General features: G+C 63.0%; 1 protein-coding gene across 1 annotated transcript in view; it reads right to left on the minus strand.

The window, feature by feature from the left end:
* KDM4B (lysine demethylase 4B) overlaps positions 1–25,467 on the minus strand; it is a 141,009-nt gene that overhangs the window by 8,304 nt on the left and 107,238 nt on the right. The window contains 8 exon segments of the mRNA XM_082379184.1: positions 98–174; positions 1,825–2,047; positions 4,321–4,499; positions 6,494–6,614; positions 7,067–7,509; positions 15,486–15,685; positions 16,035–16,136; positions 23,940–24,136. Coding sequence (XP_082235310.1) covers positions 98–174; positions 1,825–2,047; positions 4,321–4,499; positions 6,494–6,614; positions 7,067–7,509; positions 15,486–15,685; positions 16,035–16,136; positions 23,940–24,136 — 1,542 coding nt within the window.

The raw sequence follows: 25,467 nt of genomic DNA on the forward strand, positions 1-25,467 counted from the left end.
CACCCTGCGGGATCGGGCGAGCCCCGGGCCCAGGACCGGCTCCCCCACGGGCCGCGCCGGCTTTCAGAGCACCACCCCAGCTGCAGGGGCGAGTTACCGCAGTCCAGGCGTGGGCCGCGCACCGGGAACACGTCCAGCCCTCGTTGACCAGCTCTGGGCGGATGCCGTAGCAACCTGGAAGACAGGGGCCAGCGCATCTGTCACCGAGGCTGCCCGCGGGCTGCACGGGGGTCCCCCATGGCGGGGGGAAGGGCGGCTGCGGCATTGAGGATAATTGTGCTCACCAACCGCTCCACCTCAATCCGGGCCACTGCACACAGAGCCGGAGAAAGTCTGGAAACTGACGCGGGGAAGGAGAGCTGGCCCCCAAGCGGGAGCCCTGCTGGGTCTGGAGACTCAGCCTGGCCTTGGCCTCCCACCCCAGTCTGGGAGGCTCGCCCAGGCTCTTCTGAGCTGAGAGGAAGGTGGCCGAGCAGTGGTGTGAGATGCAAAGTGGGCCTCGGGGAGCCCGGAGTTCAGAGCAGCAGAGCTGGGCCCAGAGTCCACTGTTTCCAAAAGGGCAGCCGGAGGCTCTGGGTTACCAAGGTGTTGGCTTTGGGATGTGGTCCGGGTTTACAGTCGCGGAGGGGGGATGGGGGGACGGGGTGTGGAGGAGGGGCAGAGGACCATGCCCCAGAGCCATGGCAGAAGGCACGGCCTGCCCCAGGACCCTGCCTCGCCCGGGGTCACTGCCCAGCCGTCCTGTGGGGACCCTCAGCCAGCCGGGGCTCGCTGCCCACCAAACGGGCTCTGCGGGCTAGAGGGGCCATTGGCCAGTGCCGAGAGGTCCCTGGGGGAAGGACAAGGAGAAAGCAAGGCAGCAGGAAGGGGGCGCCCGGAGGGACAGCAAGGTACCCGAGAGCCCGCACCTGGCCCCCTGCTCCATCCCCTGGGGCCCTCAGCCAAGGTCAGGCCTGGGGGCGTCCCCCTCTGTCTGGTGCCAGGGCTCAAGGAAGATGCCTGTGCTGAGGATTCTGCCTCCCAAGGGCAATAAGGGAGGCTCCTCTCCCCCTGCATGGCTGGACCTCAGGCCCCTCGAGAGTGGCAGGGTGGTGGGCTCGGCTGCTGCCCACCCCCTCCCCCCCAACCCCGACCCCAGGGTGCCCGTCTGCCCGGGAGCACGTCTCACAGCTGGGCCCGGCTGGGCAGAGCAGACGGGCTCCCAGCCAAGAGACAGAGTGAGCTCCGGGCAGGCCTCTGCAGGGCGGGCGCCGGACAGAGATGTACACACGCAAAATTAAGCGGCTCCAGGAAGCTTTCTCCCTGTCCTGGGAGCTTAATCTCACATTCGCTGCCCCCTCTCACCCAAAAAGGGGACAGACATCCATCTTCCTGTCTCAGGCTATGGTTGGGCCTTCAGGGTTTGGGGGAGGGTAGTCACCAATGACAGAGATAAATCAGACCCCTGGACCGCTCTAGAATCTCAGCTCTACCATCAGTTCCAACTCTGGCCCCAAAGTGCGGAGTTTAAAAGCGTCACAGCCCCTGACGGGTAGTACCTGATCTCCTGCTGCCTCCCAGGCCCTGGGCGGGGAGGGCAGGCCTTGGTGGAACCTCCCAGAAGGAGGCTGACCAGGCAGTCCTGCCTTGGCCAGGGGGAAGGGCAGGACACCTGCCCCCAAAGGTCAAGACCCCCAGCCCATGACGCCAGGTCCCGCTATAGGCCCAAAGCAGCAGCCAGAGGAAGGGGCTTCCCTGCCCCGCAGACGTGAGGGTGGCCGTCTCGGGAGGGTGAAGTGGGGCTGTGTGTGGCTGACCCCTCGGCTCTCCCCGCCCAGCACTCACTGGCATGGACCTGCAGGCAGCACTTAGCGCAGGAGATCAGCAGGCTGGTCCCGTCGTCGCCGATGTAGGAATTGGCGGGGAGTGGCTCTGTGTTCTCCCCGCTGGAGGTGAAGCACATCTCGGGGATCAGCGGCCGTGTCTTCTGACCGCTTTTGGAAGGCGGTGTGGCCGAGGGGCCCTCCCCAAGGGAGCCCTGGGGAGTCTCCTTCTCGGTCTGTAGGGACTGCAGGAGGGGGGCCGCCATCAGTGGAGAGCCCAGCGTGGGGCGGGCGGGGACCCCTGACATCCTTGACTCTATCCTCCGCCCCTCCGTCCGCAAGCAGCACACCCCGGGCTGCTCTCTGCCACACTAGCACCCCTACCAGGACACCTGCAACTGCCCCACCATGGGTGTCCCTGACGTACCCTCCCAGCCCCCAACCCTGCTTCAGAAGCCCCCGAGAGATCCTCCTCAAAGGCAGTCAGACCCTGTCCCACCCACCCACAAGCCCTCCCACTTAGGGTTACTTGCAGACACAGCACAGACACTGCGCTGCTGCCCTCATCCCTCTCGCCCTCATCCCACTGCCCCTGGCTCGCTCTGCTCCGGCCACGCGGGCCCCCTCGCTGTTCCTCCCAAATGCCAGGCATGGTCCTGCCCCGGGGCCTTTGCATGTGCCGTTCCCACTGCCTGAGGCGCTCAGATCTCTGCTCACATAACCAGTGGTCCCCAGGCCTTCACTTGCTCTGTCTGTCCTCGTGGTCCTGACCATCACCTGATGCCGTGTTATCTGTGTATCTATGTGGGGCGTTCTCCCCACCTGTGACTCGCACACGCCCCATGACGGCTGTACCCCAGCCCCCCCAAATCCAATCAGATGAAGAGACTGTGATGAAAACATCCTGCCCATGGCACCGGGATCCAGCAACCCTGGGCCTGTCACAGGGTGGTGGGGCTCCCAGACAAGCCTCCCCAGCACCCAGAGAGACGGAAGGACTCTGACCGGCTCAGGGCATAAGAGGCCGCCAGAGACCACTGGCCTGATGCACTGTGTGTGTGGTGGGGGGGCCCTGGGGCGCCCCACCTGGCAACTTGGATTAGGGGACCGGCTGGTTTCCAAACAGGCAAAATGTCCAGCCACAGCCCTTCCCGTGATATGGGACAAGCGAAGCCTGGTCCCCGACTCTGAGGGCTCCGGAAGGCAGAAGCGGCAGCCCCGCAAGGCCCGCTGATACCGTGGACGTGATTAAGCTGAGTCACAATGCTTCACTTAGCAACCGGGATTAAGGAGATTCGCCTCTTAAGCCAGTGTTCCCAGAGCTGACTTCCAGCGGCGCTGAGGGGCGTGCCTGGAGAAGACGTCTGGACGTTTCGTCTTATTTGTTTCCACGACCAGATGTTGGCTCACTTAGGGACCACAGGTCCTGGCAGCTCTGAGTGGCGGGGCCCTCGAGATGGGTGTGCCGCCCTCAGCACGGGGCACAGAGCTTGGCTAGCTCAGCTAATACGTGGAAGATGCCAGGCACTAGGCTGGAAGCCGAGGACCCCAAAACAAGTGAGACCCGGCCCTGTCCTCCAAGGGCTGATAAACAGAGGGCAGGAGCAAGAGCAGAGGCAGGTGGGGGAAGCTGGGGGGCATGCCAGAGTCAGCTTGGGATAGCAGATCCAGGAAGGCTTCCTGGAAGAGGTGGCAGCTGGGTGGAATCAAAGAGTGAACAGAAATCCATCTGGCAAGGGAGAGGCCTGGGTGGGTGTGTGGGAGATGCTGGGGGACAGCACGGAGCGTACTATGTGTGCGTGCGGGGGCAGATATCACAGGAGAGGATGGCTGTGGGGCATGTGGAGAGGCCAGGGGCCGTGGTGAGCCTGGCGGGCTTTCCAGCCGGGCCGTGCGTGGCTGTGGTGAGGTGCTAACAAGAAGGGCAGGAGGCAGGCAGTGGTCAGGGCTGGAGGAGGGGAACACGTCAGGAAACAGGTTAAGAAGGAAACCGGGAGAACCTGGTGGTGGATGGTACAGGGCAGAGTGCGGGAAAAGGCCACGATCACAACTTGGAAACTCAGGACAGAGCTGGGGGCCGCGTGGCGCCAGGCCATGCGTGGGTCTTTGCCCAGCCCCAGCCCCTCACTGCCAGGCCCCGTTCACCACGCAGGCGCCTACCTGGACCCACCCCCGGGCCCCCTGCCTGCGCTGCCCCCTGAGCTGGGCTGAGGGCCTCTCAGAGAACAGCCATCTGAGATGTTTCCTTGCACTCTCATCCTCTTTGAGGCACGTTGATCAATTACCTACCAATGAAATGCAGACCCTGGGCTCTCTCCCTGCAGCCCTCACAGGGGCCTTCCGTCAGGCTCTCCACCGAGCCCACTGTGGCTCCAACAGCAAATGGGTTCTCGGTCCCCATCACCCTCCCTTCAGGGGGAAGGGATTCCCTTCAGGCAGAGCGAGCCCTGGCGCCATCGGGAGCAGGCGGACGCTGCCCGGCCCGGCATGGCCCGGGGGTCCCTCAGCACCGGCTCACCTGGCTGTACGGGTAGAAGAGGGTGCAGATGGCACAGTAGGGCTCCGTCAGGGCGGCCGCCGCGTTGAACTTCCTCTCGGCCTGGAAGCTGGCCGCCTTGTTCTTCCACTGCAGGGACAGCAAAGACCTCAAGGCCTCGGGGTCACCCACGTCCTCGTCCCCGGAGAAAGGGAAGGCTTCTGGAGTAAAGCGGGAGGGGGCGGAGCTTCAGCACCCGGGACCCCGCCCCACCCAGTGCGCGCTCGAGGGGATGGGTCCCCACTTCTCGGCCCAAGCCCCTCCGCAGGGAGGTGCCCTGGCCCCCGCCCCTCAGCTCAGGGCTGATCCCATCTGGGGACAGGAGACGGGATGGTCAGGCCTTGGCAGGTCAGGCACAGACTCCCCCGGGAGTCGGGCGGGGGCACTGTTGCCCCAATGTCCTGTAAGATGGAGGCCACTGACAGACGTCCCTCCCGTCACCTGTCACCGGGCGGGCCTCTGCCGGCCTCAACTCCCAGCTCACTGTCCCCAATCCCCCACATCCCATTCCTGCACTTCCTGAGGACACAGGGGTGCCATCTGCCCTGGCGTCAGCGTCAGCGGTCCCCAGGAACCTGCCCAAGGAGCGGGGTCCTCATCCCTGGGGCCCCAACCTTCCCAGCAGCTTGGGCCAGCATGGCTGGTACCACAGCGGCCCCAGCTGTAAGGCCAGAGGCTGCCTCAATGCACGGGGACCCTGGGGCCGCATCTGATCTCCAGAGAGGCCCCTCCTGCTCCCAGAGCTCCAGCCCGAGACCCGCTTCTAGAACCCTCCGCGTCCTCGCCCTCAAATTAGTTTCAGAATCAAAGAAGCCACCCAGGCGCTTTTCACATTCCACGTGCGTCTTAAACGGGAGGCTGAAGCGGAAGATGATAAATGGGCTTAGCAGGATTTCTGCACATAAGACAGTCACTCCGACTCTCAGCCGAGTGTTAAATAGAAGCTTCTCCGTCTCTGCCCCTCTAGCTCCAGTGCCACCGCCTCTTATTCCAACTTCTCCCAGGCGCACGCTGGGTTCAGGCAGGAAGGGTCACTTCTGTTGGGACTGGCCGCTCCCCAGCCCGGCGCTGACTTTCCCTGAGGGCAGCTTGGCCGCAGGTCAGAGATCAGAGCCCGAGCATCGTGAGTCACAGGTGTCTGCGGGGTGACGGCCAAGGGGGAGGTTTCCTCTGTTCTCGAAGCAGCTTCTCCCGCTTCGGGGCCACGCAGCCCTGTCTCCAAGGACGGGTGCGGGGACCGCAGGGCCAGGACGTCTCTGCTGGAAACGGACTTGGAAATGGGCCAGTTCCAGGCCCCATGCTGCTCCGTGATCCTCTAACCCTGAATCCATTTCTCAAGTCTCTCCCGGGGGGTGTGGCCAGCACCTCTACCATCGTTCGTGGCCGCCCTCTGGAAACGCTCTGCGCCAGGCATCCGAACAGATCCCGAAGCTGTGAGAGGATGAGGTGTGGTCCTCGCTCACCTGGGGGGCCAGGAAGGAACACAAACGCACAAGGGCCACGGCAAGTGTGCTGGGGGTCGTGGGCAGGAGCCTCTGCTGACGGCATCTTCTCAGTTCTCACAGGATAAGGAGGGGGCAGAGGTTACCACGGAGACTGTGAAAGCATCGCACCAGGAGATCTGGGTGACAACTGGCCTCGGCATTCCTGGCATTCCCAGCACCCACCGTGTGCCTGGCACCAGGCCACACGCTTTACAGGCCTCAGCCCCGTGCACCTCCCTGGCAGGACCCCTTGAGGGGGCCAGAAGACCCCATTTTACAGATGGGAAAACTGAGTCACAGAAAGGCAAATGGCACCACGGTGCCCGGCTCTGGGCAGTGGGCTGGGGTGTGAGCCCAGGTGGCTGCACCTGCCCCTCAGAGGCCCCACTGGACATCTGAGGCCCTGGGCCCAGTAGAGCAAGCGCCCCCGGGGAAATGGAGCAAACAAGCACAGGGCAGAGGCCTGGGGACAGCCGGGCCTGACCTCGGGAGCTGTGGGCTGGGCAGGGGGCACCTCGGCCCCACGGCATTTGGGGAGAGGGTCTGAGGCTGTGCCGGGGCTGGGTCTGCAGGCCCGACCTCGGCTGGGGGTGGTGGGAGTGAGCAGGCCGGGCGGGTGGCAGAGGAAGACAGGGCAGGGGCACAGCAGAGCCAGGGGCACTCTTGCTCACCCTCGTCACTTGAGGCCTCCTGCTTGACCACAGACAGCGGGGACCGGGTGGGTGGCCGGCCCAGAGGGTGGCGCCGGCTCTTCTTGATCTCCATCTTCAACTTGGAAAAGGTCGACGGAGCCTACAACGGCACAGGAGGCCTCTGTGGGAGCAGCTCTGGGGCCGGAAGCAGAGGCGGTGGAGCCCAGCTCAGAGGGACCCCAGTGTCCTCAGTCGGGGGCAAAAGACCCCTGGAAGGGGGCAGCCAAGACCCACAGTGGTTTCTTTTCTTTTTTTTTTTTTTTTTTAATATTCATTTGTTTATTTGGCTGTGCCGGGTCCTCGTTGTGGCATGTGGGATCTAGTTCCCTGACCCGGGATCAAACCCGGGTCCCCTGCATTGGGAGCGCAGAGTCTTAACCACTGGACCGCCAGGGAAGTCCCCCCACGGTGGTTCCTAAACCACGTTAAGTGCCGCTGGCCTCCGGGACAGGATCCACAGGGGCCGTTTGGGACGGGCGGGGCCGTGGCCAGCACGTGGGGCAGGGGGACCCCCGGCCCCAGGGACCCTCGCCGGCACCCACTGCCCCCTACCTGCACCTCGCCGACTCCGCTCTCCTCCTCGGGCCCCGTCAGCTCCATGGGGGCCGCCTGCTCCTTCCAGGTGGGGCCCTTCTGGGCAAAGTGCTCAGAGGCCTGCTGGCAGGACACGCGGCCCTTGTCGCCTGCCGCCGGGCCGGGCCGCGGCACCACAAACAGCATGGGGATGATGGGGCGCGGCTTCACCTCTGGCTCCTCGCTGGGCGCTTCGGGGGGCACCACGTTGAGGGGCGGCGGCGGGGGGTTCTCCTCGGCGGCCTCAGGGCCGGTGGCCGGTGCCGGGATCTCCAGCAGGGGCACCTCCTCGGTGGGGAACTGGATGGGCGGGGGCGGCGGCAGCTGGGGCATGAGCGGGTGGTGGAGGTGCGGAGGGCCATAGCTCTTCTTCTTCCGGTCGCTCTTGGCCTTGGCCGGCCGCAGCTTGCCCCTCCCGTCCTCTGTGGGGACAGAAGAGAGATGAGTCAGAGGCGGGGGCCGGGGCACCCCAGGGGCCAGTGGCCAGGCACCCCCTTCGAGCGCCCCAGCCCGAGCGGAAGCCAGCTGCACTAGTTGAGGGCCCCCTCTGGCCCAGAGAGGCCTTCCCCCAAGGAACCCGGGCTTCGGGCAGTTGTCACTGCCGCCAGGTCCCCGTGCCAGGCGGCCGAGCCCTGAAGCAGCAGCACCCTGGCCTCAGAGTCCTGCACACGCTCAGAGCGCCTTCTGGAGTGAGCGCGGGGCGCCGAGGCAAGCTGTTCCAAAGCACCTGGGAAGAGACCGGCTCTGAACATCCTTCCTGAGGGGAGGGGGGAGGAGGCGGGATGCATTTTCTTTTCATGGGTCTGAGTTTCCTTTATTTCTACAGTAAACGCACACAGTTTGTGGAATTTTTAAAAAGCAAAACCTTAAACAACAAACCATGAACAAGCGGTTCTACTTGTGTGAAACAGAAGTGTCAGATGGGCCTGCAGGGCCCGGAAGACGCGAGGGCCGGCGCTGGGGGGTTTCCTGACAGGTGACGGGGGTGGGGAGGGAGGCGGACAGGGTGCATTTTAATTCAGGACCACAGTGGGCGTGCAGCTCATCAAATAAACTGAGACGGGCGGTGTGGCTGGAGGGGTCACGGTCCCCAAAGACGCCCACACTGCAGCCCCGGGACCTGTGCATGCGGAGCCTGACATGGCAGCAGGGATCCTGCAGATGAGGTTGAGCTGAGGATCCCTAGGCGGACCCCACGTACTAACAGGGATCCTTAAAAGCAGGGGATCCAGCTGGGGCCAGGGGAGCCGTGACTACAGAAGAAGCCAGAGAGATGCTGCGCGGCTGGCTGTGAGGATGCAGGAGGGGCTGAGAGCCAGGGATGCGGCGCCTCTAGAAGCTGGAAAAGGCGGGGAATGATTCCCCCCTGGAGCATCCAGAGGAGCCAGCCCTGCCCACGCCTGGATTTTAGTCCAGTGGGACCCACGTTGGACTCCTGACCCCTAGAAATGTCGGAGAATAAGACTGTTGCTTTCAGCCACTGGGTCTGTGGTCACATCACACAGCCACTGGGGATGCATGTGGGCGGGGGCCTCCACGAGGCCTGCTGTGCTCAGGGCGAGGTGTGCACGGCCTCAGGGATGCCCGCCCACAAGGACCAGCAGCCCAGAGCACAGCCTTCGGGCCTTGCCTGCCCACCTGGAGAATGGGCACACGCGCTCAGGCCCTCACTGCCTGTCCGGGGTCCCCACAGGCTCAGGACGTCACATGAGGTGTGACAGCAGCTGATACCCGGGGACGAACTGGTCATGCTACTGATGGCACCCGTGAACCATTGGTTCCAATGTGTCACAGTCTGGGTCTCTGAGGGCCGGGAAAGTAAGAACAACTCGCGGAAAAGCAGTGGTCCCTCTCCCGGCTAAACCTGTTACAACGTGACACGTGACAGGGTCTGATGGGCCACGCGGCATCCACATTTACCTCTTGCTATAAAAACCTGTCCGTGGGCTTCCCTGGTGGCGCGGTGGTTGAGAATCTGCCTGCCAATGCAGGGGACACGGGTTCGAGCCCTGGTCTGGGAAGATCCCACATGCCGCGGAGCAGCTGGGCCCGTAAGCCACAACTACTGAGCCTGCGCGTCTGGAGCCTGTGCTCCGCAACAAGAGAGGCCGCGATAGCGAGAGGCCCATGCACCGCGATGAAGAGTGGCCCCCGCTCGCCGCAACTAGAGGAAGCCCTCACACAGAAACGAAGACCCAACACAGCCATAAATAAATTAAAAAAAGAAGAGAAAAAAAAAACCTGTCCGTGTTTCACCCCCGTCCCTCAGCCAAAGGTGACGACACAGGTGGGAATGATGCTCCCAAGGGCAAGGCCATCACTTAGTCCTTGACCGGCCCTGACCCGGGAAGGGGTCAAGCAAGGGCCCTCCCTCCCTTCCTCCAGGCAGACCCCCGGCCCTGAGCGCTAGGAGGGAGCCGACTCCCACCCGCGGCCCCCACTGGGTGAGCTGCAGAGGCTTGAGCCAGCCTGGCCTTCGTGGAGGTGCCCCTCTGGCCGCTGCTCCCTGCAGCCCGCAGGGTCCTGAGCAGACAGCCGAGCTTTTCAAGAGAGGCTCAGAGGAGGGAGCGCCTGCCAGCGCCCCGCACGCCCTCTGGCCCTGAGCCTTCCGAGGGCAAGGGCGCAGTCAGGATGCCTCCTGTGCCTTTGCCCACCTGGAGGAGCCCAGCACGCTCCCCAGGACCCCCCCAACTGCCAGCACCCCAGGAACAGTTATCCGGCCAAGGAAAGGAAACGGGCATTCTGCAGACAAAGCTGCTTCTCCCCTACAGATGCGGGACTTGGATGGTCCTGGCCACTAAAGGTCACCTCCCTGTCCCAGGAGACGTGGGAGAGGGGAGATGGGGGGGGGCGTTGAAAGGTGGGGGGCAGTTGGGGGGTGGGGAGAAGTGTGGGGGAAACACTGCTCATAAGGTTTGGTGACAGCAGCCCAGCCCCAGGAGGTGACCAAGGGCCCAGGAGATCAGGCTCTTTCCTGCCGCTTCTACTGATTTACAGAAATGGCGCTGAGGCAGCCCAGAGCCCCGTTCTGACACGGCAGCAGGCACTTCCGGAGAAACGGCTTTGTTCTCTAAGGAAATCCACTCTGCCCTCCTCCCTGACAGCGCGGCCACCCGAATGGAAGCCCAGCGACGGCCTCCCGGGCCTCAGGACAGCAGAGCCTGCGAGCCGCCGCGGCTCCAGATGCTGCTGGGAAAGCACACGTCCCCGGCTCCCTCCTCACGGCCACTAGGCCAGCCTGGGAAGCTGACGGCGGCGCACCAGAGGACCCCGTTAGGGGACAAACCAAGGGCGCTAGGGACGCTGGGGGGCCCGGGCCCTGTCTGTCCTCACGCCGTGGGGACCACCGCAGGCCTAGGGCAGGCAGGCCGCACTTGGAAAGCCCCTTGGTGGGCCCGCCTGAAGGAGCCTCGAAATGGAGCTGGAACGGTGGCTCAGCCCCGAGCCGGGCCCCTCCCCCGCACACAGGGCCCCTCACCGCCCCGGCGTGCAAGGGGGCGCAGAATGGCAGGGACCCCCTCTGCCCCAGCAGGGTTGCTGAGGCCCGTCTGGCACTTGTTTTTTGCGGGGAGGCACAGCCAAGAATCCCCCCACTGCCGATGGATGTTACAGCCGCGCCAGCTTCCGGGGCCCCCGTGCCTCCTCTCCCACCAAAGTTCTCCCAGGGGAGAGCAGGGGGCGCAGGGCTGCTGCCTGGCTTAGGGACCCTGCCCTGCCTGGCCCAGCCAGCCCGCGTCCCTCCTGAGCAGAGCCCAGGCCAGGGGACTGTGGCGTGCGTGTCAATGCCCCGCCCAGCCTGCTCCTCACCGCTGGGTGCAGCCGTCCCGGGGTCTTGTCCTAAAGCCGTCAAAAAAGGCGCGTGAGGGAAGCGGAAGTGACCCAGGACGGCTGCACACCCCTCCCCGGCCCTTGGGCGGGTTCCTGCTGGCGGCCTGCTCTGCCCTGCGGGGGGACCACGTGCTCTGGGACCTGCCCTCCGGGGGCCCCGCCGCTGCCCCTGCCGCCCCCAGCTCCAGAGCTGCGAGAAGGGACAGTGGCCGTGCTTGGCCAGAGCTGGCCAGGGCCAGGCAGGAGGAGGGAGCCCCTGCGGTCCCAGCAAGCCAGGTGGACGCGGGCTGCCTTCCCGCCGGGACCAGGGCTTGCTGTGCCGGAGGCTGCTGGTCCCATCCTGGGCCAGGCCACGGGGCAGCTGCCCTTGCAGAGCCCCGGCAGCCAGCCCGGCCCCTCCTGCCCCTGTAGAGTCCAGGCTCCTCCATCCTGCCCGCCTCCGCCTGCTCCAGTCAGTCAGGGAGCTTCCTACGTGAGCAGCGGCGGCAAGCACACGCCCTCCCGACGCAAACTTAAAACAAAACGCCCCATCCTCACACCCGAACGCTCCTCACACGGCTTTGAGGGACATTAAGCTGGCGTTAAAGGAAGTCTAGAAACCACTTTAACATCTTCCACTTGTTCCCCGGACGTGTTCGCTGTCACCCCCGACTGTGGGCACTTATTTATCTGATGCGTTCAGAGCGATCTTCCTCCAAGGGCTCGAGGGACAGCCCCCAACTGGGGCGCGTGGCTCGCCGGCGGTGGCAGCCTCCTTCCGTCCCCTGCAGGGACGCCTTCCTCTCTAGAGGGGCTGGTGTTCCAGGAGGTGTCCCAACACCCCACTCCTCCTTCTTGGGAACCAGGCTCTGGAGTGGAACAGGGACGGGGTGTCTGGAAAAAGGAAGCGGCCAGCCCTGAGCAGAGACGCCTCCCTGGGAGGGTCCCCGCTCTGCTTGGGGTCCGCAGCCACGTGACACTGAGCCCACCACAGAGCAGGGAGCCTGCAGCCCTTTTGGAGAAGCCCTGGGGGTCCTGGGCTGAGGCCCTGGGAGGGGGACAGAGTGGCTGCAGATGCCAGGAAGGAGGGCACACGTCCTGCAGGGTTTGGTCTACAGCAGCATGTTTTACTCCCAATGGACACAGAAACCACCCCCACCCCGCCCCGTTTAGGTAACAATCTGCTTAGAAGAGGGAAAACCGGAGAGGAACCGGGCCTTCGCCGTGCGTGAGCCTGAGGCCAGCTCTTGGGATCCCGAGACACCGAGGCACAGTGTCCCTGTGACGGGGCCGGGTCCAAGCAGGAGGTGACGGCGCATGGGGGGTGCGGCTGTCTCTATAAACAGTCGATGGGTTTAGGCGAAGGTTCATTTTAACTTAATTCAATTAATGAGAAGAGAGCCATCACTCCTTTGCTAGGCAGTTGGGTAAACAGTGCGTCCACCTTGCTGGTTGCCCTGCACCCAGCCTCAGGCGGCCCCTGCGCCTGCTCGAGAGGGAGGAGAGATGCCCGTGGTCGAAACGCATCCTTCCCGCCCTGCCCAGGAGGGGTCCCGCTGCAACCCTTGTCTCTCGGGACCCTCTGAACTGGTCGGCCCAGGAGCCCCCGCCCTGGCTGGCCCCCGACGGGCTGACTCCACTCCTGGAAAAAGCCGCTTCGGGCTGAAGCCAAGACCCTTGGAACGGACGTCCTCCCACAGGCCCCGAGTGGGGTGTGCGTCCTCTCCTTTTACCCTCCAACATCCCCACTGGCCTGCCGAGGCGGCGTCCAGGGCCCGGGTCCCCAGATTTCAACCTGGACTCTTGATTTCCACCTGCTTTTTCTCCCACTTAACCCCGCCCCCGTGACAGCACCGATGCCCCCTGGCAACTTTGCAAGGTGCCACCTGGGGCGGCCCGGGTACAGAGCCCAGCCTGCTCCTGCCCCGCCCACGCAGCCCACCCTGGGGGCAGGGCGGTCACCACCCCAGTCCTTGCCAGTCACATCAGGGACACCCGCCGAGTCTCCCAACTCCTTGGGCCAGAACCCCAACCTAGCCATGTCGACGACTGTCCTAACCTCCCTACAGCTCAGCTCCACAGCCTCTGGAGTCAGATGCAAACGCTTCACCTGCTGATGCGACTCGGGGCCCTGGATCCCGGAGCCCACGGCAGAGGGTCCATCATTCACCCACCGCAGCCCATGCTCCGACTCGCCCACGGAACTGGGGCCCGGAGCACTCACGACACAGGCACAGAGCCGGAAGGACCACATGCCCCTCCCAGCTGCAGACCACCCACTCCGAGGGAGCCCCTTTTGGTTTTGGCACGTTTACTCTGTTACAGGCTAAACTGTGTCCCCCAGATTGCTATGTGGAAGTCCTAACCCCGGGGCCTCAGGATGCAGCCGCATTTGGAAACAGTCATTGCTCATGTCATGAGTTAATAAGATGAGGTCATTAGGGTGGGCCCTCATCCAATGTGACCAGTGTCCTTCTGAAAGGCGAAATGCAGACAGACTGGCACACAGGGAGAGGCCGTACGAGCGTGAAGGTGGCCTACGAGCCAAGGAGAGAAGCCTGGAACAGACCACCCCCCTCGCGGTCTCAGAAAGAACCAGCCTTGCCCACACCCTGACCTCGGACTTCCTGCCTCCAGACCGAGAGACAACGAACCTCGGGTCCTGAAGCCGTGTGTCGGGTACTTTGTCATACGGCAGCCCCAGCAGACTCGGATGCTTCCCTAAACAGTCCAGTGTCTGCCTGGCGTGTTTTCTGAACTTTAAGTAAACGGGACATGGGGCGTGGGTGCCCGTGTGACATTCGGGGCTGCATGTGAGGGTCGCCCCGGGGAAGAGCAGTGGCCTTCACTGAAGCCCAGGACACTGTCCTTGCTCCTGCCTGCAAGCCGCTGGCCGGTCACGTAGCCCTGATCTCTCCTGACCCCTCTTCCTCGGGCCTTGCTCTCTCCAGCTGCATCGAAATCAACATCCCCCAAGGCCGCTGGCCAGCACCTATGCAGGGAGTCCCCCTAACACGTGCAGCCCCGTTTACGTTACAGCTTCTCTTGTCTTTCAAAAACGTCTCTTAATTTTCTCCATAAAGGTCTTTTATTTTCTGTTAGATCAGTTCCAGCCTGCATCACCTTCTGGATGCTTTCATTATAGGTAGGATTTTCTTCAAAACCACGTGTTCTGTGAACGCCCGTATGACAAGTGTGGTGCGGCTCTGTGTGTCCAGCCCGTTTCTGGCAACTCCGCCAGCTCCCTGCGTCACCAGGCCTCAGCCTCTGGGTCCATTTCCACGGGGTGATCGTGCCTGCGCACAGACTGTGCCGACGCACACCCCCTCCCCGCCCCCAGCCGCCTGTGTCTTGCCTCCCCGGACTGTCCAGACCCTCCCGTGTGGAGCGGGCTGTTTCGTGATGCCCACCGGGCAAGTGGCATGCCAGGCTGTCTGGGACAGGCCAGCACGCAATTTACCCAGGAAACTTTCCAGTCTTCCCTGCCTCCAGCTCCTGGGGGCCCCCCGCAGGGACACTCCCCCTTCCAGCCCGTGGGAACATCAGGGGCATGCGCCTGCCCCTCTCGGTGCCTGGTGGACAGTCACCTCGAATGCCACATCATCTGTGACACCAGCCACGAGCACCCCAGGGAGGGCCTGACCCCAAGCCAGGCAGAGCTGTGCTGGCTCACCTGCTCCAAGACACAGTCCCGAAAAGGAACCCTCCAGCGACCTACGGCCTGTGATGGGGGTCTGAGGCACTGCTGCCTGGCCATCTGCCACCAGCCCCCCAGCCCCGCCCGGCCCCTCCTTTACACCTGGGGGGCAGCTGCTAGGTGCAAACGTGTGAGCAGCTGAAGCTGCAAATTAGGAAAATGAAACCAGCCGTGGAAAAGAAAAAGGAGCACCATAAAACACGGGAGTGGGGAACGTTCAAACGCTCATGGAATGATATTCCGCGACTAATGGGCCCCAGGCAGTGTAAAGGGTACGGTTCTGAGACACGCCCACCACGGTGCCCAGATACATTTTTTGGTTCAACGCCAGCCTGCAGGTGGGGCATCCCCACTGCAGGCACGTCCAGCATCTGGCTGCAAACAGCAGGCCATCCCCTTTCCCAACCGAGCAGAGAACACCTCTGTTACGGACTCAGTGCCTGTGTCCCCCCAAGTTCATGCTGAGCCCCACCCCTCAGCGGGCTGGTTGGGAGGTGACTGGGTCACGAGGGTGGGGCCCTGGCGAAGGATCAGTGACCTCAGAGGCCAGAGGGCTCACTGGCTCTCTCTTCTCCCTGAGGACACAGTGACAGAGGGTCACATGCAAACCGGGAGGTGGACCCTCGCCAGCACCAGGCCACACCAGCACCCTGATCTCCCAGCCTCCAGTGCCAAGGAATAAAGCCTGTTGTTTCAAGCTGCCCACCTGTGGATTCTGTTTCAGCAGCTGGATGGACTGGGACAGCCTCTCTTCAGTTTCTGGGAGAAGAGGGACTTTTCACAGCACTCCCAGAATGCACGTTTTTAGAAAACGTCCTCCCTGCCCACAAGGCACATGGATCGGATTCTGAAAGCGCGGGGGCCTGGCCAGCACAGGCACCAAGCAGGACTGACCTTCGGAGCCCTCGGCCTCCCGGCCCTGCGGCAGCGGCTGGGATTCCTCCTCCTCCTCCTCGGGGTCGGCCTCTGGTGTGGCCTCCTCCTTCATGCCGCCACTGGCCTCCTCCAGGAGGGCCGTCCCAGCTGCCCCCTCACCAGGAGACTTGGGGTCGTCCGGCTTGGGCTTCTTGGGCTGGCTCCGCTTCCGGTGAGACCTGGAGAGGGAGGCTCATCAGACGGGAGGCGAAACTACGGAGGGGAGAAGCCCTGGTCTGTGCGCCCTGTCCAGCAGACAGAGCCCCCCAGGAGGCCCGGGGAAGCGGGGGCCCTGGGTGGGGTTGGCTCCTGGGGGCAGGGGCGGTGGAGGGAGAGAGGCCTGGGGGAGGGGAGGGGATGGCAAGGGGGGTGTCAAGCGCGTGCCGATGGCAGCTGGAGATGGGATGGCGGGACGGATGGGCTCCAGGAGCCTCTGTGTGGTGGGGCGGGAGACACGGGGAGCGTGGGCTCAGATGGAAACAGCAGCTCGTGGAAAATGCCTGCGCGACAGACAAAAGGTGCACTTACGACAGCCCCGGCCTCCTGGTCTGCTCTCTCTTCCTCTCTAGACTTGGTTTCCTCTCCTCCTCAGTCTTTCTCCAGTGTCTGTTTTCTTTCAGACTAATGTGTCTAGAACGTAAACGTCAGGGGGTTTTTCTCTAGGACTCGTGGTAACTCCCTAGACGCTTCGCCGCAGGGCCTCGCGGGGCCCCGGGCTCTCCCTGCGTTCTCTCCACCTGCAGGAGCTCCGAGCCCAGAGCCCGCGGCGGCCCCTTCTCTAAGCTGCGCCCCGGCCCCCCTCACCTCCTGCCCACGCCGGCCTCCAGGGCAGGGGCCCCGGGCTCAGGGGCTGCGACAGTCCCCGGACGGGATGGAGGGCGGTCCTCGGGCCCCAAGTGAGAATCCCAGCTGAGGCTGAGCTGTGGCTTCTTAGTGAAAACGAGGGGGAATTGGGGTTAAAAAGGAAGAAAGGAAAGCGACAAAGGGAGGGGGGCTGCAGGTTAGTGGCCAGGGCACCCCTGCCAGGTCCTGAGGGGACGTCCCTGCCGGTTCCTGGAAACTTTCCCGGGACGGGACAGTGCAGCTTTGAGACCTCAGGAGGCGTGTGACTGGCCCGGGAGCTGATGCAGGGGCCAGGGCGGTGGAGAGGCTCAGCCGTGGGCAGGGGGCACCAGGACAGCCACAGGCTCCGGGTCTCACAGCCGAGGGGGCGTTTTGGAGAGAGCTGTTGGCGCTGGCCGCGGCTTCCCTCCCCCAGGGAGCTCTCCATGTGGTGCCAGTGGGGTCAGACACCAAGACCTTTTAGGAGACCCTACAGGGTCCCTGGCAGCCACACCTCCAAGGACCAAGCGCTCACCAAGGGGAAGCAGGGCTGTCTGACTGGGGACGGGTGGGCAGGGAGGCCCCGAGGGCTCCAGATGCCAGGACCCCCATCTCCTCCCAGGGGCGTCTGCAGCAGGACGCTGGGGCCTCACGGCTTCCTTGCTGCCTCCCTGCCCGACGCCGCTGGCCCCTGGGGTGCCTCCTTCTAACTGTCCCCTGACGCTAACCGCTAACCACTGCCGGTCCCTTGCTGCTCAGCTGCCTAACTCGAGGGCCCCTGCCTCTGTGCCCTGAGCCCAGGCAATGCCTGGCACACGACAAGCCCTACTTGATGTCGGCAGCATGAAGCACCCTGATGACCGAAGGGGGAAAGCAGGGAGCATTCCGGGGAGGGCGCGTCATGGGCAGAGGCATGGCGTCACACACAGCATGGCGGGCACGGGCGCACTGCGAGGGGGAGGGGTGGAGGAGGACAGGCGGGCGGGGACGGGCGGGGGGGCGGCCACAGATGGGGGCGGGAGGGGGCACGAAAGACTCAGGCCTCCCCGGGTACACCCTCCACACCGAGAGAGTTGGGGAAACGCCGGGTGCAGCCCCGACGCGGACACAGGCGGGAAGCTCCGGGCTTTTCCCCAGCTGTCATCCGGAGGCTTCTCTCGGGGTCTGGGAATGCTGCAGGGCCGGGTGCCCACAAGCGAACCCCCATGCTGGCCCCAGCACCCAGCAGAGGGGCACCCTCCTACCGCCAACTCACCTGGCCTCGGTTTCCTGCAGCTGCCCCGCTCCTCACCCCCTCTCCGGCCCTCCCCCCACCCCCACCAACCCGGAACTGGCCCGGAGGCCACTTCTGCCCCTGCCCGCCTCAGGGTCCCCAGAGAGCCCAGGTCTTCCTCGGCCCCCGACACACCAGTGGGCTCAGAGCTCTGCCCCCAGCACCAAACCCCCAGCAGCCACCGGGCCGCACTAACACAGGAACCCCCCCCACCCCCCCGAACGGGTGGAACTAGGTGCAGAGACGTAGGCGAAGGGACAGGCCCTACTGCAGAGGGGAAAGCGAGGTGAACGTCGGCATGCAAAGGAGAATCTGTTTTGTGAGAACATAAGCTGGGAAATGACACCAGGGGAATCTGGGGTTGACTTGCTGACAGCTGTGGGGAGCTGTGCGCACACCCTAATCGCAGTCTGGCCGTTACAGCATCCCCTGGGCCCGCTCCCCAGATGCGAGGCCTTCCCCTCTTTGAGCCATTTCTTCTTGTATTGACTTCCTTGTGTCTCCTCACGCTGCTGCTGTTTTTTGGTTCTGGCTTCTCTGCTGAGTTGCCAGCACAGACACTTACGCTGTGGCCATCCTGCCCACCTCAACCCCTCCTGGCTTCTCTCCCATTTTCGTTGTGGTGAGAGTCTATATTACATTTTTCTGATCCTGTAAATATAGTTCATCCGTGAGCAACAGAGCTGCTCGCACTGCATTCTTTGCTCGCTCCTTCTGGAGTCAGTAACTGGTCCCCTCTTAGATGCTTAGCTTTCTTGGTTATCTCCAAGATCTTGGTATGGCCTCCTAGGCAGGGGTCACATGCTCCTCAATGACACCCCGAGGCCCTCCTCTTATCTTGAGACTGCCTTGGACTCTCCTGAGTTGGATCTGGTTTCCTTGATCCCATGTCTTCCTTGGTTGATGCCCTTGTTTAGCTGGAGCACATCCTCCAGCAGCTTTCTCAGAAAGGAGGGGGAACCTGGGACTTTGCTTGTCTAAAAAGATCTTTATTCCCTTCCCATACGAAGTTGGTAATTTGGCTGGGTATTTCTGGGCTGAAATGATTGCTCTCCTGACCTTTAAGACCCTTTTCCTTTGCCTATTAGCTTGTAGCATCATGATCGCCAAGCCCAGTGCTGTTTGGGCCCCTCACTGTTTACGTTGACCTGTTTGTTTGTTCCAGAGGCTTTGCAATCTTCTGTTTAACCTGAGTTGTGAAAAGTCTGCATTCTAGATTTCCTCAAGCTGGCTCCCAACCCACCTCTTACCTTCCTTTGCTCTCTTTTAAATTTTTTTTTTTTTAGTCGCGTTGGGTCTTCATTGCTGTGCATGGGCTCCCTCTAGTTGCAGCGAGCGGGGGCCACTCCTCGCCACGGTGTGCGGGCCTCTCACCGCGGCGGCCCCCCTCGTTGCGGAGCACAGGCTCCAGCCGTGTGGGCCTCAGCAGTTGTGGCTTGCAGGCTCCAGGGCACAGGCTCAGTAGTGGTGGCACACAAGGCACAGCCTCAACAGTTGTGGCTCAGCTGCTCCGTGGCATGTGGGATCCTCCCGGACCAGGGCTCGAACCCGTGTCCCCTGCATTGGCAGGCAGACTCCCAACCACTGCGCCACCAGCAAAGTCCTTTGCTCTCTTTTAAATGTCCAAGAGCCATCTCTTTCCTAAAAGCCTTTTTGTTTATACAGCAGATTCTTCCATAAATGCCAAGTCACCTGCCTTCTCGGAGGAGAAGTTAGTTTTCTTCTGCTCACTGAATGGCCTCTCCTGTGGGGTCCCGGTTTTCTTTTTTTTGTTTGAGACTCTTTCACATTGAGTTTCCTCAAGGGTTTAGGGACCCCTGGCTGTGATGTACAAGGGACTAAGATGTTCGTTGGTAGCTGTGTGTGAGCAGGGCTCCTAGAAGGGGAGCGGGCAGGTGGGAGCCCTGTCACTTCACGGGGGACCCCCGATATCACGTGTGGCTTTGTTCTGTTGGGCCACTCTGACCCGGCCCCGCGGTTGGGGATGTGTGAGGCTGGCAGGTCCGATCTCACCAGCAGTAGGGCCAGCGTCTTCTGCTGGGGGATGGGGTGGAGGAGGAGGCCCTGAGCCCAGCGATGCCTCCAGCACACCGCGGTCCCCGCCCCAGCAGGCGCCCGTGCCTGAGTCCCAGGCCTTGTGGTGTGAACCAGCCCGCTCCCCATCTGCAGGTCCACGGACTCGAGTTTTCTCTGTGCTGCAGAGTCAGGTGTCACTTGTCCATCTTTTCCTTCCTTCAGAGTCTGCCGAGGCTGCTCGCCCCCTCTCCTCTTCCCTGTCCCTCCTTTACAGTTGTTCTCGTGGCGTTTCAGAGGAGGGTGGACACAAACGTGCACTTTACCTGCCAGGCTTAACAGGATGTCACTTGGTGAAGATGGTAAGAATCAAGTATTGGTACCGAGTCCAAATCCCTACACTGATACTTCCAAGATGGGAGCAGGTGTCCTTGGACCTCAGGTGGCAGGAGAGGCAGAGTGAGGGGGCTCACTGAGGGGCCCAGGGCACACAGCCCCCTTGGGCATCCCAAGGCGGGGCTGTTGCCCAGAACTTCTGCCTCCCCAGGGGGCACTTGGGGCTTCCTGGCCAGGAGTCGCAGCCCCTTCCTCCAGTGTTCCCTGCCCCACAGCGAGTAGGTGTGGCGTTCAGTGGGTTTTCTGGTGAAGTCACAGGGACCACAAGCTCCTGGGGCCGCAGGGGCTGGCAGGCCCCACAGTCATGGCCCCTTCTGGGCGGCCAGGAGCTGCATTGGGGGAAAGGGCTCAGGAGCGCGGCAGGGTCAGGGTGGCTGGAAGGAGTGGGTCGGAGGCACAGTCGTGTACAGCCTGGCCGGGGCATCAGGCACAGGGGGAGAGGGGAGACCAGACTGGCTCCTCGCGGGTCTGGGGGCAGCAGAGGGGGCAGGGATGTGCTCCCTGGCTCCTTGTTTCCGTGGTGACCGAGGACGGGAGGTGGAGAGGTAGTGGGCGGGAGCTGCTGGGCTGGGCGAGCAGGGCTAGCGGGCTCTAGCCTCCTGCGTGGGCAGCTGGAGGTCCCGCCAGGGGGAGAAGCAGAAGCTGGGGAGGGACGGGGCCCCGTGGGTCCGGAGAGGAGCACGCTTCCCCTCCCCCACTTCCCTCCAAGCCCGGCTGCTCAGATGCTCTGCACAGGGTGCGTGTGAGTGTCCAGCAGAGCACACACCTGCTGGAACACGTGGGCAACGCGGAGCACCTGCTGGAACACGTGTGCAACGCGGAGCACCGAGCATTCCTTGAAGCTCTCCTTGGAAATAATCAGGAGCCGAGAAGAAAACACAGTCTGCATATGGAGGAAGGCTGCTCAGGCAGGCAGGAGCAGGGGAGGGGAGCAAGGCGAAGACGCCAGCTGGGCAGGGGTCCCACCTGGCGGCGACGGCGAGGGGGCCACACGGCACGGACAAGAAGGTCACAGGCTACGGGCCCTGCTTGGCACGGGGCGGGGTCAGTTCACCTGACAAGATTTAGGCGTGGAAGGTAAATCCACGGGAGGGCGTCATTTTCTCCCAAAGGAGCCAACACCTGCCTCTGCTCTGAGGTGACATCTGGGGTGGGGTGCAGGGGGGCCGTCAGGAAGGCTGGGCCCTCGAGGGGCGGGGGCCTGGCTGAGCCCGTCTGAGTGAGGACCAAGGAATGGATGCAGCATCCCAAAGGAGAAGGCAAGGCTGCACAGGGACGGGGGCGCGGAGGGTGCCCACAGCAGGCAGACGAGGAGCCCACCCCAATGCCAAGCCCTCGGGGAGGGACACTGGGGCATGTCTGGGGACATCTGTGGTCGTCTCACTGGGGGGCTGCTCCTGGCATCAAGTGGGCGGGGGTGGGGCTGCTGCTCAACCCCCCCCAGTGCCTGGGACAGCCGCCCACGGAGGATGTCAGCAGTGCCGAGGGGAGACCCTGGGCTAGGGACAGAGCCAGATTTGCCCCCATCCCCTATCCGGCCGAGGCAAGGATGCTAGGGTGGTGCCGCCCCTGCCCCCAAACCAACTCTCCAACAGGGGAGGCTCAGGGGAGCCGGCAGCCCTGGAGACCAGGCACAGCTGCGCGAGGACAGGTTGGCCACGTGGCCAGGAAAGAAAGTCACAAGGGACTCCTGAGGGCCACTGCCACTGGGGGTAGGGTGGGGGCAGCAGCTTCCAGCTTGGCATTGGGCCTCCAAATGTGAGTCCCCGATCAGCCTCTTAAGAGAAAGCCCCCCCAACCAGTGACTTTTTAAAAAGGTGGGGGAACCAGCCTTATTTTACATACTAAAGGCTTTAAAGAAAATTGCATCCTTGGGAACACGACTTAATTTGTTATTCAGTCCCAGGTCGGCACACAGGGAGGGGAGGTGGGAGAGAGGGACGTTCCAGAAAGGACGTGTGCTGTGCAACATGACGAGGGGACAGGGAGGGGGGTACGGGGCTCTTTGTGCACAGAAGGTTCCGGCCAAGGCCCGGCGGCCGAGTCCCTCCTCTGGGCAGGCTCCTCTGACAGCCTCTAATCCCAATCCATCCTGGAATGAGGCCCCAGTCCTTGGCAGTCACTCTGTTGACCAATTAGTCTGAGCCATCACCAATCAACCATTATGCAAATGCCGGATCCGGCCTGGGAGCCAGCCAGCTCACTCCGCTCCCTCCCTCGGGAAAGACCGGGAAAGAGCGGGAGCTGCAGCAGATCAGCCTCACCAAGAAGGTGCTTTTCGTGAGGAACACACAGGAGAGCGGAGAGTCAAAAGGAGACACAACAAAAGAAATCAGAAAAGAGAGACACCTTCACGTGGGCTGTCAGGAGCAGATGGGAAAGCATCCCGGAGCTGAGAGAACATTCTCAGAGAGGGGCTCGGGTGGGGAAAACACGCAGGTGAGGGCGCGTAGAAAGGAGAACAGGCCCAGCGGGGAGAAGGTTCTGGGCTGGGCGTGACCGCTTGGCCAGGATGATTTTTCCCAGTTCCTGCAGAGTGCTGGGGTGCCACCAAGGATGCACTGCCCAAGGAACACACTGGCCAAGGCCCCACACCTCAGGGACCAGGTCCTGGGGGAGGTGCCATCCTTGACCAATGGGGACAAGACCCGCCAGCAGTGACCAAGGGCTACAGATGGAAACCTCACCCGAGGCCCAGATCCGACTGCAGCCTGTTTGTGCCGCCCACAAGCTAAGCATGATGTTCACAAGCTAATAAGCATGATGTTTACAAGCTATGCATGATGGTTCAAAAGTTAAAAGAATAATAACATTTTGTGGCATGTGAAAATGATATGAAATTCCCACTCCAGTGTCCATAGATAAAGTTTTATTGAGACTCGCCTCGCTCATTGTTTACGGAATGTCTTACTGTCCAGGGCGACCGCCGTGGAGCCAAGTGGTCAAGGGAGAGCCCGCTGAGCCCTTGAAGCCCTAACACCAACACGAGGATGCTCTGGGCCGCCCCGCCCGCTCCAGCCATACCCCAGGCCCGGCGAGGACCTGCCGACCGTTCCTTGGGCACCAAGAAGGAATCTGTCTGAACCCTGTCCACAGGCAGCTCAGGCCCCTAGAGCCTGGACGTTTCCCAGAGAAAGAGCACAATGGAGTCGGACGCTTCCGAGGCCGTACGGCACTGCCCCTCACTCCCCAGCTCCGCCACCCACATCCCTGTGGCCTCGGCGCAGACGCCAAGAGGGGGCGGCCACTCTGCCCTCTCCTTCCTTGCCGGACACCAGGCAGCGGCCGGGCAGGGACCATGCTGGGTGGAAGGTGGGCCGGGAGGGGGGCCTCTGAGATGGAATGGGGTGGCAGAGGGCGTCCGGGGGACAGGTCTCTGTAGTCACCTCCGTGTCCGCGGATTCAAGCAACACGTTATCCGAGGCACCAGAACAAGCATCTACAGACGCAAAAGGGCAGGGGCGTGGCTCTCATGGAGGGAGCTCGGGGCCTGTGCCCCACGGCTCCTGCCATAGCTCAGAGTCAAGAAGGGCCACATGGCCCCGACGCAGAAACGGGGCTCTCGCACCGGGGATAGCGGGATAGTGAGCCGGAAGCCTGAGAGGCACAGTGTGTGGGGTCCCGAGAGGGCAAAAAGGGCCCACCTCCCAGGAGCTGGCAGACAAGGAGCGGGTGGGAGCCTGAGTCCCCTGACAACACAGGCAGCGACGGCGGTGAGTCCCCAACAGCCCGCGGAGGAAGTCAGGCCCGAGAAACACTCTGCCTCTGAAAGAGGGAGAAATGGAGGAGGGGGAGAGGGAAGGGGAGAAGGAAGGAGGAAGAGGAGGGGGAGGGGGAGGAGGAGGAGAGAGGAGAGGAGAGGGGGTGGGGGGACAGCCTGCAGCCCCCACCAGCGGGGAGCAGTGGGCCGGGGTCGCTGGGCGACTCACCTGCGGAGGAGCTTGGCCTTGAGCGAGGCCCGGGAGGCGCTCCAGGTGCTCAGCTCGGGGCTGCTCAGGGCCGTGGGCCGCGTGTGGTCCAGCACCGTGAGGTCCTTGCCTTGCTTCCACAGCTCGTAGCGCTCCGGCTGCAGGATGCGCACAAAGACGTCCATGGAGATCTTGACCATGTCCTTCCGGCATGTGCACTGCGTGCGGGCAGGAGAGAGACCACTGAGCCCGCGGGCCAGTCACCCCACACCACGCGGGGCACCTCGAGCCTACCCCATCCTCCCTAGAAATTCCCTCACGAGACAGGAAAGGGGGTCTTCTCATCCCGACGCGGGGGAAGGTGAGGCTGCTGCATCCCCCCAGTGGGAGCCTCTGGCCTTCCCCACGGAGTCGCACCCCCCAACCTGCACGTGGTCCACCACGGTGCCCCCAGCCGCTCAGGAGCCGAGGCCACATGCCCTGAGCTTCGGCCGCCTCGAGTCAGTTCAAACCAAAACCTCCCTCCTGTCAGACACGCGTGCCCCCGACCAGGTAAAATGCACGTGGAATGTCTTATAACAGCGGTAATTCCAAAGGTTAGTTAGGAAGAGGGAAAAAGCTGTCAGCCCCCAAAGAGCAAACAAGGAAACAAATGTGATTTGGAGAAGGTGCTCCCCTGCCCCTGTGTCCCTGCCTTGGGCTTTGGGAAAGGAGGCTGGGGACCCAGGAGACTCAGCACCTGACCCCAGGGCGGCCGGAACTCGCCTCAAGCCAATGCTGGCCTGGCTAGTAGAGTTCCTTGTGCCTGGGAGCTTCAAGCGCGGGACACACAAGCATAACGAGGACGGGCTGAGATGGGGTCCTTCCTCCCCGTCCTCTGCTGTCTAGACCCTGCAAGACGTCTCCACACGCAAACCCCGCGTTCCAGGAGCCTGTCCCTCCATGCCACAGGGTCACGGTGGCCCCCAGGACTGGGCCTCGTGCAGGAGGCGCTGCAGCCGTCCCAGAGGAGTTGGGGGCCAGAGAAGCCAGGCAAGGATTGCAGAAGCCGGGCTCGGGACGGCGAGCCCTCGGTCAAGGGGAGGAAACCAGACAGCCCTGGTGTCCTAGTTACCGGCGGGCTAAGGCCAAGAGCAAGAGGGAAGGAGGGACCGAGGGGACCACTGGTCTAGAGCAGGGCTGGCGAGCTGCCCACAAAGGACCAAGCAGTATAGATGCTTCCAGCTGTGCGGGTCACTGATGTCTGTTGACAATCTCTCAGCTCTGTCGGCACTTGGGAGCAGCAAGACTGACTCTGTAAACAAAGGGGTGTGGACGAGTGCAGATAAAACTTTATTTACAAAACAGGCAGGGGACCGGATGTGGCACAGGCCGAGGTTTGCGGGCTCCTGGTCTAGACTCTAGAGGACAAAGCAGCACCGGGCAGCCACCTTCTGGGAGATGAGCTTCCCCAGGGACGGCTCCACAGGGGACCTCGGGGTGGGCCTGACCCTGGGGGGCCGAGCTCGCCTCCCTCTGAAGGGGCACCGTCCTTGCCTCCTTAGGGGGA

The sequence above is a fragment of the Balaenoptera borealis genome (genome assembly GCF_965194805.1).
Source record: "Balaenoptera borealis genome assembly, chromosome: 2".
NCBI classification, from domain to species: Eukaryota; Metazoa; Chordata; class Mammalia; order Artiodactyla; family Balaenopteridae; genus Balaenoptera; species Balaenoptera borealis.